Here is a 16705-nt window from a genome sequence, read left to right as displayed (position 1 = left end):
GATATCTTTGAAAATAAAAAATATAAGACTCTTTCATATGTGTATATGTAGGATAGGGATATTCCACCCGAGGGGTCACAAAATGTGGTAAAACCCGAGGCTTGCCGAGGGTTTTACCACATTTTGTGATCCCGAGGGTAGAATATCCCTATCCTACATACACACATAATGAAAGAGTCTTTTTCTCTCATACCACCACCAAATTTCTGGCAAAAGTGTACCTCAGCCATCCATTTTCTTCAATTTTGTAATTTTATTATTTGACGTTTTTACTAAAAATACATATGATATTCTGAAAAATCATACCTGATTTTTGCAAACAACGTTTGCACACAAATTTCATTCCTTTTGTGGTGAAGTGATGATTGAATGAACAATTCGCCGATAAAAATTACCGTATCTTGACCGACTTTTACGTGGCCGTGACCAAATTGTCAACATCCGAGAAAAAGAAGTTCTATCAACAATACTTTTAAAAATCCAACGCTGAAATGAGTTTTCCAATTTTACTTATGATTTGATTTGCACCTCGACATATTTGATCATTTCACGGAACACACTGTACTTTGTATTGCCAAGTCACATTTTTATAAAATACTACGTCACTGCATGACGTCACGACTGTCACTGGAATTCCATTCATAATTCAAGGCTATTGAGAGTGATGTCGATCTCGATCGCCATGACGCGGCGATGTTTCGTGGGTGGTAATTTTGAATTCACAGTGATTTTGGCAACTTCATGTGTGAACCAGCGAACAGTGACTCGATACGAGTATTCGATATTTTCTGTGACATAGGATTATAGGTGTTTAACCGGTTTTCTTAGTAGAATGACGAAGGTAGGTCAGTCGATAACGATGATCATATTGAAAGGCTAGGGTGATAGATCTAGTTAGTTTTCCTGGTTACTCTACACAAATATAATATAGACTCTGTGTTACAACTTTTATAAATATTTCTTTATATGAACATCGAGGGGTGTCATTTTTACCGAATGTTCGTTCATTTAAGAGCCAATTTCAACTTTCCAAATACACAGGTTACTGAGTAGGCCTAGAGTGAACAAATTCCAGTCCCCTGTGCTGACGCAAACGGAACCATTAATTTCATCGGTTGTGATGTTTGACATTTCTTTTTAAATAAACTGTTTTTCTTTATTTCTGGCTTTTAGGCCATTCAACTTCCTATCATTGCCATGTGATTGTATGTGTTTGCATGTTTTTAACCCTTATAGTGCCGTAGGGCCGATTTCGGCCGATCTTCTGGTTTCCAGAGTGCCAGAAGGCCGATTGGGCCGATCTTTTGGTTTCCAGAGTGCCAAAGGGCCGATTGGGCCGATCATAAGGATTTTTAGAAGTAAATGTTTTTAATTGAATTGAGATTCGTTTTCATTGACCTTATACGGGAAATCGGGTAAATCTTAAAATAGCGGACGTCATTTGATGACGTCATTATGACGTCACAGACGTCATTATATTATGACTTGCATACATACGTCGCAGTTATTATACATTGTTTCCTACGATTTGATTAAATAAATCATTTGTTCAGGCAAAGATTACGTAAAAATACGCAAAAGCCATGAACATATTATTTTAATCAGATTGTACTTCCTTTAAGTGAAAGATATCTAAAATTAATCTATTGATCTATTGATATTTTGTTTAATCAGATTGTATACATATGTTTTATTTTCATGATTTATTATACTATGTTGTTTGCTATCGTTAGATTATTTTGTTCTGTTTATACAATCTTCTTGACATGTAAAATAATGTTTGAGGAAATGTGTCTCCTAGGAGACATCCATCGAACCCGATATCGTGTCTGTGAGAATCGGGTCACAAAATATTTATCGGATTTTACATAAATAGTTGTTTTGTTTCGTTAGATACATGGACGTACAACTCACGATACTCGACCATTATACAAAATGTACCCCCGGTTTCACACAAAGAATGACTGTGACCATGTGTAAACGTACATGTACTGTACATATTTTAGCGCGGCAGTAACTGAGTTTAACTTATCATTTTGCAACTCTATACTTATGTATTCATTGATGCGCTGAAATATAGAGTTCATTTAATATGTGTATTATTTTTATGTTTTCCTATTAGTTGTCATTTTAGGTGCTAAAATGATGTGCAGTATTTGTTCTTGTTGTAATAAATACTTCTTCAGTAACTGGAGACGGATTTAATTTTGGAAAAAAATGAATCTCAAAACGATACCTGTATCATTCAACGTCCAAAATTAACCCAGGCAAACTACAAATGTAATTGGAAACACTGTCATAATGTATAAAATTGTTAAGTGAAACATGGCATAATGTCGTACATGTTTCTCCAAAACTATACGGACGTATTATATGGGTATCTCTAAGGCGTCTAGATTTCACTAGTGCCATACAAATATTTTTCCGTGAGCGTATATAATTATCTAGTATCAGTGCCATACAGACAGCCACAATGTGATTGGCTGCTCCATCTGTCATTTTAGCAGAAATGAGGAATTTTCTCAACACATCGTTATAAACTGCGATATCATAAGTAAGAAATTGTTTTGTTTTCAAATATATAGAAATAGCAGGGATAAGGAATTGAACCCTTTAATTTGGTATCCAAACATAAACATTTTCACTTCTTGAGAAGGTCGGGAAGATTCGACTAACTATCACTTCCTAACTCCCCCTCTCCCCTTCTTTTCATGCCATTTTCCTATAATTACAAAAACAACTTAATCCAAAATGCTCCATTTATCCATATACTATATAAATAAAAGTTTGTGAGCAAACAAGTTTTTGCCGATGCTGCACACATTTTCATTTTAAATCTGAGCCAGGCCATGTTTAGGTGTATATACATAAACTTGGCAAGCACCGCCCATTTCCATATAAGGAAATTTACATCCGGGTCATATACGAGAGGTCAAATGTCATTGGTCAGTAGGATAAATTTTGGCCCCTGCTCAGCCTCCGGGTACCCCATAGCTTACCCCTTCTTGAAAAAACGACGCCATATTAGATTAGGAAAAAACAGACATTAGGAAAAACAAAAAATTTATACCAATCTTGGACAATATCTTTTGAAAAAGATTCATCAGAAGTGAAAGTGAAAGTCAATAAAACTTTAGCACGTGCATCAGCATCAAGAAAGTACAAAATCCCATACCCTTCCCACCCTGTAAGTGAAGGACATTTGATCTACATATCTTTGTTGTTGTATTTTGTTTTAATTAGTAATTAAATATTTCTGTATTGATACCATTGTGAACTTTATGTACTTTTAGTTTATGGATCAGTCCAAGGTTTTCCAGAGTTTTTTTTTTTTTTTTAATGTATACATTATGCATTATTAAATTTTTATCTCTGGTTTTTAGCCCAGGACTGGGTCTTTATTTTATGCTGAATTTGGGCCGCTCACCTTTGCGGTTTACATATATTTACATTCCTTTATCTAATCTGGAACTGGAATTATAAAAGAATTCATTATCATGCAAAATAAACTACAAAGGCCACTTTAACAAGAAAGTGTGCCATTTTCCGCCATATATATTTGTGTTTGAGTTTTTAATTCCATGCGCAAACAGAGCTTCACAGCATTGAGGTGGATTAGGCCAGTGGTTTTTTAAACGAACACTAATGTTTGTTAATTATTTCTTATCACAATGCAGGGAAGGCAACTATATATATATATAAAAAAAAATTCTAATCGATTAAGTATAATTGAATAAACTCTCTCTCTCTCTCTCTCTCTCTCTCTCTCTCTCTCTCTCTCTCTCTCTCTCTCCTATAAAAATACTATTTCTGATATGTCAATTATCATATTTTCGTTTCTTTATCACATTTTTTAATATTTGTTAATGTCATCATGTGACTATGCTATTGTTTATCATTGTGTTGTTATTATGGGAGAAGTCGTTTATAAGTTGGTAAAACTTGCTGACTAAGCCCTTTGTCATTTCATGTCAATGAAATACATGTATGTTTAAATTAAACTAAACATTTTCACACGAGATTTTTTTCATCATCATTGTTTACAAATGTACATATCTTTCCGGTAATCCTTTAATGTATAGAAATCCGTAAAAAATATAATTTCACTACATGTAGTAAAATGTTATTATTAATATCCAACGGTAGATTGTAAGCCCGGTCATCAAATTTGTGCGCTAAACTACGGGCCCAACAAAAATAGGATTTGATTTAGTTCTCCGTCCTATTAACAGTCAGAATCATCTACGGACGTGCCAGGTTTGGGAGGTGGGGGTAAATCAGAATACCCCGAGAAAAACCAGCGACCTTTGATCTCTACATGGGTTTCGAACTCGCGACCTAGAGGTGGAGAGCTATGTGTAAAAGCACGCGGCCTCCGCGGCCCCAGCAAATTTGATCATCCGTTACTAAACAGGGTTACTCTATTTTACATGCCAAGAAAGAGTTTGCTTTTCCATCTAACGACAGACAGTGATATACACGTAAATATATAATTATTAACTATACCAGAGAATATTCCATATTACTAACATACTTACTTGAAACAAATAGCGATCAAAGAGAACATCGTATAGTGACAAAATTATCAGTTTTTGTAAAAAAAAAAAAGGTTATTTGGCGATGAATTACTACTGTGAAAAACTTGATTTCAAACACCGTTAAGACTAAAGATATCAACTTCAAATACATAATACGTTGCTACACTAATCCGTTCAAAATCTGCCCTGCAGGTAGGGCGTAAGAATTGTACCTGCTGCCCCCATTGCATGATCGTAACAGGCGACTAAATTGTGGACTTATCTTTTCTCTTCTTTCTTAACAACTTTCTTCTTCCTAATGTCTCCCTTGACAATGCCTCACTTTTGGCCTTTGGTTGAGCGTTCGCCCCTGTGATGAAGGCTTTGGGTTCTGTCCCCTAGCCGAGACATATCAGAGTCTTTAAAAATGGTAGTTGCTACTCCTGCTTAGCGCTCAGCATATTTGGAGTGGGACGACTGGTTCGCCCGTTGTCAGTATAATGTGACCGGGTGGGGTGTGCTGCTGGATGTCTTCGGCAGTATGCTTCAGTGAGGTAGCACTATAAATCGGCAAAAGTTCCGGCCTATCACAAGGAGACTTAACACGAACATACCGCAGCCTCCCAAAACACACATACGCACTCACACGCACGCACGGGAGGCCGTCCTTAAATGACCTTAGCTGTTAATAGGACGTTAAACAAAATAAACCAAACCAAACCAAACCGTTATCCACTGTGGTGCTAACAATCTTGATCCCGTGATCCCGTCCCCATCGTCCTGCAGCAGTTTCAGCAATTGTGGGAGTGGATTTGGAAAGTGTCGCCGACTATGCAGATCGCGATTTCAGCCATTCTACCGCGGATCGAGTCCCGATTTGAAGATGCGATAACCAGACCAGGATTTATCAACAAAATCAACTACAAGGCCAGATGTATGAACCACGCACTAAGAACCATATCCAGCATCACACTGAACCTCCACTTCATACCCCATCCAACCTTCGCCCGGAACGGAGTTATACAAGAGCAACTACTCAGCAGAGATGGCCTTCATCTAAGCTTTAAGGGCACTGACAGGGCAGTGAACGACATCCTCGCGGGAGTTACAACAATCGGGACAACGTCATAAACCACTACGTCACCACCGACCACTACGTCGTCACCAGCCACTACGTCACCACCGACCACTACGTCACCACCAGCCACTACGCAGCCACCGACCACTACGTCGCCACCGACCACTACGTCGCTTCCGACCACTACGTCGCCACCGACCACTACACCGCCACTGACCACTACGTCGCCACCGACCACTACTCGGCCACCAACCACTACACCGCCAACGACCACTAACTCGCCACCGACCACTTCGTCGCCACCAGTAACTACACAGCCACCGACCACTACGTCACCACCGACCACTACGCGGCTACCAACCACTACACCGACTACTAACTCGCCACCGATCACTACGTCACCACCGACCACTACGTCACCACCGACCACTACGTCGCCAGCGGCCACCTTGTAGCCAACAGCCACTACGCAGCCACCAGTCACTACGCAGCCACCAGCCACTACGTCGCCACCAGCCACTACGTAGCCATCGACCACTACGGCACCACCGACCACTACGTCGCCAACAGCCACTACGTCGCCACCGACCATTACGTCGCTTCCGACCACTACATCGCCACCGACCACTACGCAACCACCAGACACTACGTCGCCAACAGCCACTACGCAGCCACCGACCACTACACCGCCACCAATCACTACGTCACCACCAACAACTACGCCGCCACCGACCACTACGCCGCCACCAACCACTACGCCGCCACTGACCACTACGTCACCACCGACCACTACGCCGCCACCGACCACTACGTCTCCACCGACCACTACGTCACCACCGACCACTATGTCACCACCAGCCACTACGCAGCCACCGACAACTACGTTACCACCACCCACTACGTCGCCACCGACCATTACGTCGCTTCCGACCACTACATCGCCACCGACCACTACGTCGCCACCGACCACTACGTCGCTTCCGACCACTACGTCGCCACCGACCACTACACCGCCACTGACCACTACGCCGCCACCGACCACTACTCGGCCACCAACCACTACACCGCCAACGACCACTAACTCGCCACCAGTAACTACGCAGCCACCGACCACTACGTCACCACCGACCACTACGCGGCTACCAACCACTACATCGACTACTAACTCGCCACCGATCACTACGTCACCACCGACCACTACGTCACCACCGACCACTACGTCACCACCGACCACTACGTCGCCAGTGGCCATCTTGCAGCCAACAGCCACTACGCAGCCACCAGTCACTACGTCGCCACCAGCCACCACGTAACCACCGACCACTACGTCACCACCGACCACTACGTCGCTTCCGACCACTACGTCACCACCGACCACTACGTCACCACCGACCACTACGTCGCCAGCGGCCACCTTGTAGCCAACAGCCACTACGCAGCCACCAGTCACTACGCAGCCACCAGCCACTACGTCGCCACCAGCCACTACGTAGCCATCGACCACTACGGCACCACCGACCACTACGTCGCCAACAGCCACTACGTCGCCACCGACCATTACGTCGCTTCCGACCACTACATCGCCACCGACCACTACGCAACCACCAGACACTACGTCGCCAACAGCCACTACGCAGCCACCGACCACTACACCGCCACCAATCACTACGTCACCACCAACAACTACGCCGCCACCGACCACTACGCCGCCACCAACCACTACGCCGCCACTGACCACTACGTCACCACCGACCACTACGCCGCCACCGACCACTACGTCTCCACCGACCACTACGTCACCACCGACCACTATGTCACCACCAGCCACTACGCAGCCACCGACAACTACGTTACCACCACCCACTACGTCGCCACCGACCATTACGTCGCTTCCGACCACTACATCGCCACCGACCACTACGTCGCCACCGACCACTACGTCGCTTCCGACCACTACGTCGCCACCGACCACTACACCGCCACTGACCACTACGCCGCCACCGACCACTACTCGGCCACCAACCACTACACCGCCAACGACCACTAACTCGCCACCAGTAACTACGCAGCCACCGACCACTACGTCACCACCGACCACTACGCGGCTACCAACCACTACATCGACTACTAACTCGCCACCGATCACTACGTCACCACCGACCACTACGTCACCACCGACCACTACGTCACCACCGACCACTACGTCGCCAGTGGCCATCTTGCAGCCAACAGCCACTACGCAGCCACCAGTCACTACGTCGCCACCAGCCACCACGTAACCACCGACCACTACGTCACCACCGACCACTACGTCGCTTCCGACCACTACGTCACCACCGACCACTACGTCACCACCGACCACTACGTCGCCAGCGGCCACCTTGCAGCCAACAGCCACTACGCAGCCACCAGTCACTACGTCGCCACCAGCCACTACGTAGCCATCGACCACTATGGCACCACCGACCACTACGTCGCCAACAGCCACTACGCAGTCACCGATCACTACACCGCCACCAATCATTACGTCACCTCCAACAACTACGCCGCCACCGACCACTTCACCGCCACCAACCACTACGCCGCCACTGACCACTACGTCACCACCGACCACTACGCCGCCACCGACCACTAATGAATATTCATACCCTGCCTACACTGCTCTAACGGATATTCACACCCTGCCTATACTGCTCTAACGAATATTCATACCCTGCCTACACTGCTCTAACGAATATACACACCCTGCCTACACCGCTGTAACGAATATTCACACCCTGCCTACACTGCTCTAACGGATATTCACACCCTGCCTATACTGCTCTAACGAATATTCACACCCTGCCTACACTGCTCTAACGAATATTCACACCCTGCCTATACTGCTCTAACGAATATACACACCCTGCCTACACTGCTCTAACGAATATTCACACCCTGCCTACACTGCTGTAACGAATATTCACACCCTGCCTACACTGCTGTAACGAATATTCACACCCTGCCTACACTGCTGTAACGAATATTCATACCCTGCCTATACTGCTCTAACGAATATTCATACCCTGTCTATACTGCTCTAACGAATATTCACACCCTGTCTACACTGCTCTAACGAATATTCACACCCTGCCTACACTGCTCTAACGAATATTCATACCCTGCCTATACTGCTCTAACGAATATTCACACCCTGCCTACACTGCTCTAACGAATATTCATACCCTGCCTACACTGCTCTAACGAATATACACACCCTGCCTACACTGCTCTAACGAATATTCACACCCTGCCTATACTGCTCTAACGAATATTCATACCCTGCCTACACTGCTGTAACGAATATTCATACCCTGCCTACACTGCTGTAACGAATATTCATACCCTGCCTACACTGCTCTAACGAATATTCATACCCTGCCTACACCGCTCTAACGAATATTCACACCCTGCCTACACTGCTCTAACAAATATTCATACCCTGCCTATACTGCTCTAACGAATATTCACACCCTGCCTACACTGCTTTAACGAATATTCACACCCTGCCTACACTGCTGTAACGAATATTCATACCCTGCCTATACTGCTGTAACGAATATTCATACCCTGCCTATACTGCTGTAACGAATATTCATACCCTGCCTATACTGCTGTAACGAATATTCATACCCTGCCTATACTGCTGTAACGAATATTCACACCCTGCCTACACTGCTCTAATTAATATTCGTACCCTGCCTACAATGCTCTTACGAATATTCACACCCTGCCTACACTGCTCTAATGAATATTCACACCCTGCCTACACTGCTGTAACGAATATTCATACCCTGCCTATACTGCTGTAACGAATATTCACACCCTGCCTACACTGCTCTAATTAATATTCGTACCCTGCCTACACTGCTCTAACGAATATTCACACCCTGCCTACACTGCTCTAATGAATATTCACACCCTGCCTACACTGCTCTAACGAATATTCATTCCCTACCTATACTGCTCTAATTAATATTCGTACCCTGCCTACACTGCTCTAACGAATATTCACACCCTGCCTACACTGCTCTAACGAATATTCATGCCCTGCCTATACTGCCCTAACGAATATTCATACCCTGCCTACACTGCTCTAACGAATATTCACACCCTACCTACACTGCTCTAACGAATATTCACACCCTACCTACACTGCTGTAACGAATATTCACACCCTACCTACACTGCTGTAACGAATATTGATACCCTGCCTACACTGCTGTAACGAATATTCACACCCTACCTACACCGCTGTAACGAATATTGATACCCTGCCTACACTGCTGTAACGAATATTCACACCCTGCCTACACTGCTATCCGGCAGGATAGCTATGACGTCCAATCGGGCAATGATTGTTTGTTTGTTTGTTTTTGTTTAACTTCCTATTAACAGCCAGTGTCATTTTAGGACGTGCCAGTATATTCAAATATTGAAAGAAATAGGAGATTTTGTTTAATCTATAATTCAAATACTGAAGTTGAAGATGAATTTCATTTTTTATTAATGTGTAATATGTACAACAACTTAAGAATTCGTTTAATTAAAACGTGCTACTGGCAAAAGCCATCAATGTTTAAATTAATACAGTTATTAAGTGCCAATAATACCAAAGAATTATGTAACCTTGGTAAATTCATATTCGAAGCAAATAAGATTAGATCTTTACATATGTAACCCGTTCTCCACAGTGTATTTCATTGCTGTTTCATTGTCATTTTCATGTATTGTGTATTTGTATTATGTACTTATGGGCCACAAGGCCTACGGTCAATAAAGAAATTGAATTGAAAATTGATAATGATTAATGGTACACAATACCGCACCTAGATAAGTTGTAATCATAGGACGACTTATTATCTATAATTAATTGCTTAATTCTTTCTGAGTATCTACACAATACGTACTCAGTAATTAGTCGATTACCTGTCGGAGGACCAGATTTCCTGGTACAATGATAACAACCAATTATGTCTCAATTGTGACACTCGCCTATTGTTATCTCAATTATACCGACGTAAATTGGACGCATATCAATAACAAACTAATTAGAATAGTAACAGTATCTTTACTTTTTACAAGATTAAAATATGTACTTAGACATGGTCTATTTTACTGCCCTGACACACGTAATAAGGCTTCATAAAGGTACAATGAAACAATGTAATAACAGATAAATACATATTTGAATAAATATCACAGATACGTATCACACCGGATAATGTAAATCATTTAAACATATATTTCTGATTTTATAAGCAGATTGACACTGCCAGACTGTTTAGGAACACCCTTAGGGTCAGACAACTTGTAGCTTTTAAAAATAAACATAATTGTATAAATATAGAATCAAGCTAATCCATTTGTAAACATGTACCACTACCTGTATAGGAAGTTTGTTCTTTTATAATTATTATATTTTGTCATTTCAAATTGTTTTATTCAATCAAACATTTGAATTAATTTACATACAATATTGTATAATAAAGATAGAATCTAGATATAAAAAAATGGATTGGACAACAGTCTAAGCCTATACGGGTCCTTTCCGTACTTCCGTCATCATAAATAATCTTACTGATATAGTTGTATTTCTAATACATGTATATATGGTAATCATACGTTAATGGAAGAAACACAGATCATAATCGACAGGAAACTTATACTCTACCATAGAGAAGATAATATATTGAAGAGAAAGTATAACATAGATACATATATATATAACGGACGTAGGGAGCGGAATGGTTTTACATGTATATATATATGCAATGTATAACGGACGTAGGGAGGGGAATGTTTTTATTTTATATATAACGGACGAAGGGAGGGGAATGCTTTTATTTTATCTATAACGGACGTAGGGAGGGGAATGCTTTTTAGATATATAACGGACTTAGGGAGGGGAATGTTGTTTGTTTTTTTATATATATATATAACGGACGTAGGGAGGGGAATGTTGTTGTTTTTTTTTATATATATATAACGGACGTAGGGAGGGGAATGCTGTTGTTGTTGTTTTTTTTTGTATATATATAACGGACGTAGGGAGGGGAATGTTATGGTAGCACACCACAGTAAGACAGCCTGGCCATGGGCAATTTTTTTGTTAAGCAAATAACTCCTGTATTATGATATGCATAAAAAATGAAAAAAATAACTGTACACTATAATTGGTACATTCAGTATGAATTAGTACATACAGGCTTCACATTTATTAAAACAAAAATCAATAAATTGGTTCCGGATTTTAAATATCCGGATTTTCCGAACGTGTGTTTACACAGGAAATTTAGTTTTGCCTACAGCGCAAAATGGAAGCCCACAGAAAAGGTAAGATAGCGGAAAAACTTAATTTACAACATATGTCCAAACAAGATTAATTCTGTCTTTGGGATAGAGATATTTAATTTTAAATAGGTTTCAGAAAAAAAATTGTGTAGAGAATTGTGCCATTTAGGGTCAAATATCATAATATTTTGCAATTTTTGAGAATTTTTTAAGCTGTTACCATGGTATTCACAGCTCTAAAAATCACAGAAAATATCAGTTTACTTATCCGTCAGAGCTCTATTAAAATTGCAAATGTTGTACAGATTTCAAATATATATACTTTATTAGAGGTTATATGTAAGGTTAACTGGCAATGTTTACATATCTAAAACATGTGCCATATTTTTCAGAATTTGGCATTTTTACTGTACACTGCTACCTATATATATATATAACGTACGTAGGGAGGGGGAATGTTTTTTTTTTAATATATATATATAACGGACGTAGGAAGGGGAATGTATTTATATAAAACGGACGTAGGAAGCGGAATGTTTTTTTTTTTTTTATATATATATATAACGGACGTTGTGAGGGGAATGCTTTAAATATATATAACGGACGTAGGGAGGGTAATGTTTTTTTATATATATATAACGGACATAGGTAGCGAAATGTTTGTTTTTAATATATATATATATAACGGACGTAGGTAGCGAAATGTTTTTGTTTTTCATATATATATTAACAGACGTATGGAGCGGAATACTTTTATATATATATAACGGGGAATGCGTGTTTTTCGAGCGTGAGGAACCTATTATTTTATATAATGGACGTAATGAAGGGAATGCGTATTTTTCGAGAATCACATTGAAACTTTTTATGGTTGGTGGCCCTGAAAAGGGCCGTTTTGTGAGGTTTCATAGAAACTGAACTCGGTGGAAAAAACTCGTCTTTACGATTCCTTTCACATTCCCTGGTGTCGCTAATGTACCATCGCGAAGACGATACAGTGGCCTGCCTTTGGAGAGATACCGTTTCACATCAAGGTGTATAAGAACCTCTGAGTTCTTGTTGACCAGAGTCTTGCTGTCTGCAAAGTGGATCATCTGGCTATTTCTGCGGCTTAGGCCATGTACTTTGATTTCTTCGTAGGCAGCCCTGGTCGTTCCGTGCACGCAGTAGCGGACATCTCTTGGATCTGTAATCAGCTTTCCAGTTCTAGTGATGTCTATGTCGTCTGTAGAATGGCCATCACATGTTCGGACGAATTGTTGACAATCAGACAGATTGAGTCTGTCTCCTGCAACATGGCAAACGATGTACATTAGCATGTCTCTGGTGATGGAGAATAGATGACAAATGTACCAGATTGGTACATATCCCGCCGGATCTCTCGGAGCGGAGGCGTCATGGCTGAGGAATCGGACGATGGTACGTGAAGTCGTTTCGAAGGTCATGTTGAAAAGTGTTTGTTGGTAGGATAATGATGTATTTAAATAATTAACAACATCAAATCGGTCCAATCAAATGTGGGGGCGTGGCGTTTCGGGCTACCCAAACTTTATCCAATCAAATATTCTTTCACAATATCCAAAATTAATTAATTGATTATTGATGACATATCTACTGAGGCTAAGTAAACAACTCTCACCTGTTTGATCACCCGTGCTCATGGGGGTGAGTACAATTAACTATTGTACTGTAAACAACTCAAGGTGTCATGATTGTTTGCACAAGTACCTTCTCCGGTGATGTACCGCGCATATTTCAGTGATCACCTGTGCTAATGAATGTGTATACAATCAATTAAACTACTCATATTTCAGTGATCACCTGTGCTAATGAATGTGTATACAATCAATTAAACTACTACTGTTTCATTGATCACCTGTGCTAATGAATGTGTATACAATCAATTAAACTACTTCTGTTTCATTGATCACCTGTGCTAATGAATGTGTATACAATCAATTAAACTACTTCTGTTTCATTGATCACCTGTGCTAATGAATGTGTATACAATCAATTAAACTACTTCTGTTTCATTGATCACCTGTGCTAATGAATGTGTATACAATCAATTAAACTACTCGTATTTCAGTGATCATCTGTGCTAATGAATGTGTATACAATCAATTAAACTACTCATATTTCATTGATCACCTGTGCTAATGAATGTGTATACAATCAATTAAACTACTCATATTTCAGTGATCACCTGTGCTAATGAATGTGTATACAATCAATTAAACTACTCATATTTCAGTGATCATCTGTGCTAATGAATGTGTATACAATCAATTAAACTACTCATATTTCAGTGATCACCTGTGCTAATGAATGTGTATACAATCAATTAAAACTACTTCTGTTTCATTGATCACCTGTGCTAATGAATGTGTATACAATCAATTAAAACTACTTATGTTTCATTGATCACCTGTGCTAATGAATGTGTATACAATCAATTAAACTACTCATATTTCATTGATCACCTGTGCTAATGAATGTGTATACAATCAATTAAAACTACTTATGTTTCATTGATCACCTATGCTAATGAAGGTGTATACACTAAATTAAAACTACCCATGTTATGTAAACAATCACGCCGCTAATGACTGTTTGTATTATTAATTACTAAACACCCGACTCGACACAAACGAAGCGTACTTTCGTTGACGATTGTGTTGTTTGGAAAAGAGGTAAGAACTCTTTGAAAACAGGAGAGTTAATCTGGCAGAATTTTAACTTTTTCTCCGGGGCATTATATTACTAATAACACTTTGTACATCGGCTAAGGAGTCAAACAACCCTTGATATCCAGCTTCTACCTTTTTATAAAAAAAAAACACAATTTTTTTTCCACAATAAGTGTTCCATTATGTGTCGACCCCCACTAACTCTGTAGTGGACCAGGGGAGACAACTCGCAAGAAATACCGGTCAGGACATTAAATGGGCCAAGTCCGCCTGGCAATCTATACCTTGTACCTTTTGGTATAAGGATACTTTTATAAGATTAAAGTGAAAATTATATATGGAGATAACTATTCCCGTGGCAGAGGAATTAGTTGATTATTTTTTTAACTGTTTTTACATTTTAAAATGTTTTGACTGATACATTGTATACGTAGCCATTACTTAATTATTTAAATAATAAGCTGGGTACATTAGCCCTGACGTAACAATAAATTACTTTTTATAAGTATTAGACAGCTAATGATTTTTCTTCCTCCTTTTCATGTTAAATCCTTTGTTGTTGTTTTTTAAACTTCTACTGCCGCTTTTTTTCTTCATTTTCTCATATTATATATTTTTGATACGCATACACTAGTATAAGATAAAAAAAGAATAAAAACCCGCATACACTATAGGGACGCCCCGGACCATCTAAACCTCCAGTCAAGCCAGACAAAAGGACAAAGTACTATACCTTACGGCAGCAGTGACGTCCTCGACTGTCGGGTGTAACTGGTGGCCTTAGACCCGGGGTACAAAACAGACATTATATATCGCACCAACATACGACAATAATTTCACTCTTGAACAAATATATATATCTATCGATATTTTTTGCAAAGATTACTTATCAATATATAAAGATAAATTTTTAACATAAGTATATAGTAAGCCTCTTGGCTCCCTTCAGTCGCCCTCCCACGACAAAAAAAAAAAAAATAACGTGGGATATTTTTATACCATCGTAAAGCGACTGGCGTACATGGGCTTGCCCACAATGCCACACCCGCCACATTGGATTGGATTAGACTACGGTGTCGCAGTATACAACTCGGTCAGTAACTCACAACTAGAAAAAAATAATGTCGTACAATACAAATGTCTTATTACTTGTCTGCATGTCATGAAGGGAACTTCACTCTCTAGTCTCCAAGCCGAGGCTGGGGACCCTCCGCTTCAAATACGCCGAAATTCATTCATCGCAAAATACCAATTAAAACTTGAGGAGTTGACAATTGGAAAGTATTGAAAATGACTTCAAATTTAAATATAATGAAAATAAAATACTGCCTTCATACAAATCTTATTATACATGTCTAAAAGATATCTAATCTATTTTTCAGCTGGGTAACATCAACGTGCATACAGCAGAGTTTAGTTCAATCCCACTGTGGACACTGAACAAACCGATAATCAATATAGACTTAAAACAATGTACCTCAGACGGTAAATAAATCCATGTCTCCTGCAGACGCCATAGTACCACTGCGTCTTTTTATTGACTCACTTAAAGGAGTACACATATATACAGATGGCTCTAAAGATCCTAATACTAAAAAAATGTGGATGTGCTTTTGTCATTCCAGCCTTAGACATTAAAAATAGATTTCGATTAAGTCCGAATATATAGAGAAAACATGGTCAGTGTCTTAGAATATAAGCGGTATTTTGACGAGGGTAAAGAAAGACAAAAGTGGCAAGCTTTGTCGTCATTTATATAATGTATGTACATTGTATTACTTAAAAACTGAATAAAAAATAAATTATAAAAAAACTCGATTAAGCAATAATATTTCTATAATGACGGCTGAACTTGCAGCCATACAGCTTTAACCAATACAGCGGCAGATAACTCCGTCATTCTTGTAGATTCACTGAGCGCATTACAAGCATTAAAACACCAGAACATACAATTACAAACCCGATTAAATTAGCTTCTATTTTAGGACATCAACTGTGGTGCTAACAATCTTGATCCCGTGATCCCGTCCCCATCGTCCTGCAGCAGTTTCAGCAATTGTGGGAGTGGATTTGGAAAGTGTCGCCGA

General features: G+C 40.3%; 3 protein-coding genes across 3 annotated transcripts; 2 read left to right on the top strand and 1 right to left on the bottom strand.

Moving 5' to 3' along the window:
* Positions 1–5569: 5569 nt before the first annotated feature.
* LOC117319538 (shematrin-like protein 3) lies at positions 5570–6187 on the bottom strand. Its single transcript, XM_033874330.1, has one exon. The coding sequence runs from the start codon at positions 6185–6187 to the stop codon at positions 5570–5572; it is 618 nt and encodes a 205-aa protein (XP_033730221.1).
* Positions 6188–6440: 253 nt separating this feature from the next.
* On the top strand, positions 6441–7329 carry LOC117319537 (extensin-like). Its single transcript, XM_033874329.1, has 2 exons — positions 6441–6686; positions 6841–7329. Exons 1-2 carry the CDS (start codon positions 6441–6443, stop codon positions 7327–7329), a joined length of 735 nt encoding a protein of 244 aa, XP_033730220.1.
* Positions 7330–7406: 77 nt separating this feature from the next.
* Positions 7407–8187, top strand: LOC117319536 (extensin-like). Its single transcript, XM_033874328.1, has 2 exons — positions 7407–7652; positions 7807–8187. The coding sequence occupies exons 1-2, from the start codon at positions 7407–7409 to the stop codon at positions 8185–8187; spliced, it is 627 nt and encodes a 208-aa protein (XP_033730219.1).
* Positions 8188–16705: the final 8518 nt, after the last annotated feature.

Source organism: Pecten maximus, unplaced genomic scaffold (assembly GCF_902652985.1).
Source record: "Pecten maximus unplaced genomic scaffold, xPecMax1.1, whole genome shotgun sequence".
Classification (NCBI taxonomy): Eukaryota; Metazoa; Mollusca; class Bivalvia; order Pectinida; family Pectinidae; genus Pecten; species Pecten maximus.
This window is presented reverse-complemented; position numbering and strand designations above follow the sequence as displayed.

What these genes read in the sequence shown, in the direction of transcription:
- LOC117319538 (XM_033874330.1), bottom strand. Translation starts at nt 6,187, where the DNA reads ATGGTCGGTGGCGACGTAGTGGCTGTTGGCGACGTAGTGGTCGGTGGT.
- LOC117319537 (XM_033874329.1), top strand. Translation starts at nt 6,441, where the DNA reads ATGTCACCACCAGCCACTACGCAGCCACCGACAACTACGTTACCACCA. An exon ending in CGACCACTAACTCGCCACCA is followed by an intron (nt 6,687 to 6,840) that starts GTAACTACGCAG and finishes CTACGTCGCCAG; the next exon opens with TGGCCATCTTGCAGCCAACA.
- LOC117319536 (XM_033874328.1), top strand. Translation starts at nt 7,407, where the DNA reads ATGTCACCACCAGCCACTACGCAGCCACCGACAACTACGTTACCACCA. An exon ending in CGACCACTAACTCGCCACCA is followed by an intron (nt 7,653 to 7,806) that starts GTAACTACGCAG and finishes CTACGTCGCCAG; the next exon opens with TGGCCATCTTGCAGCCAACA.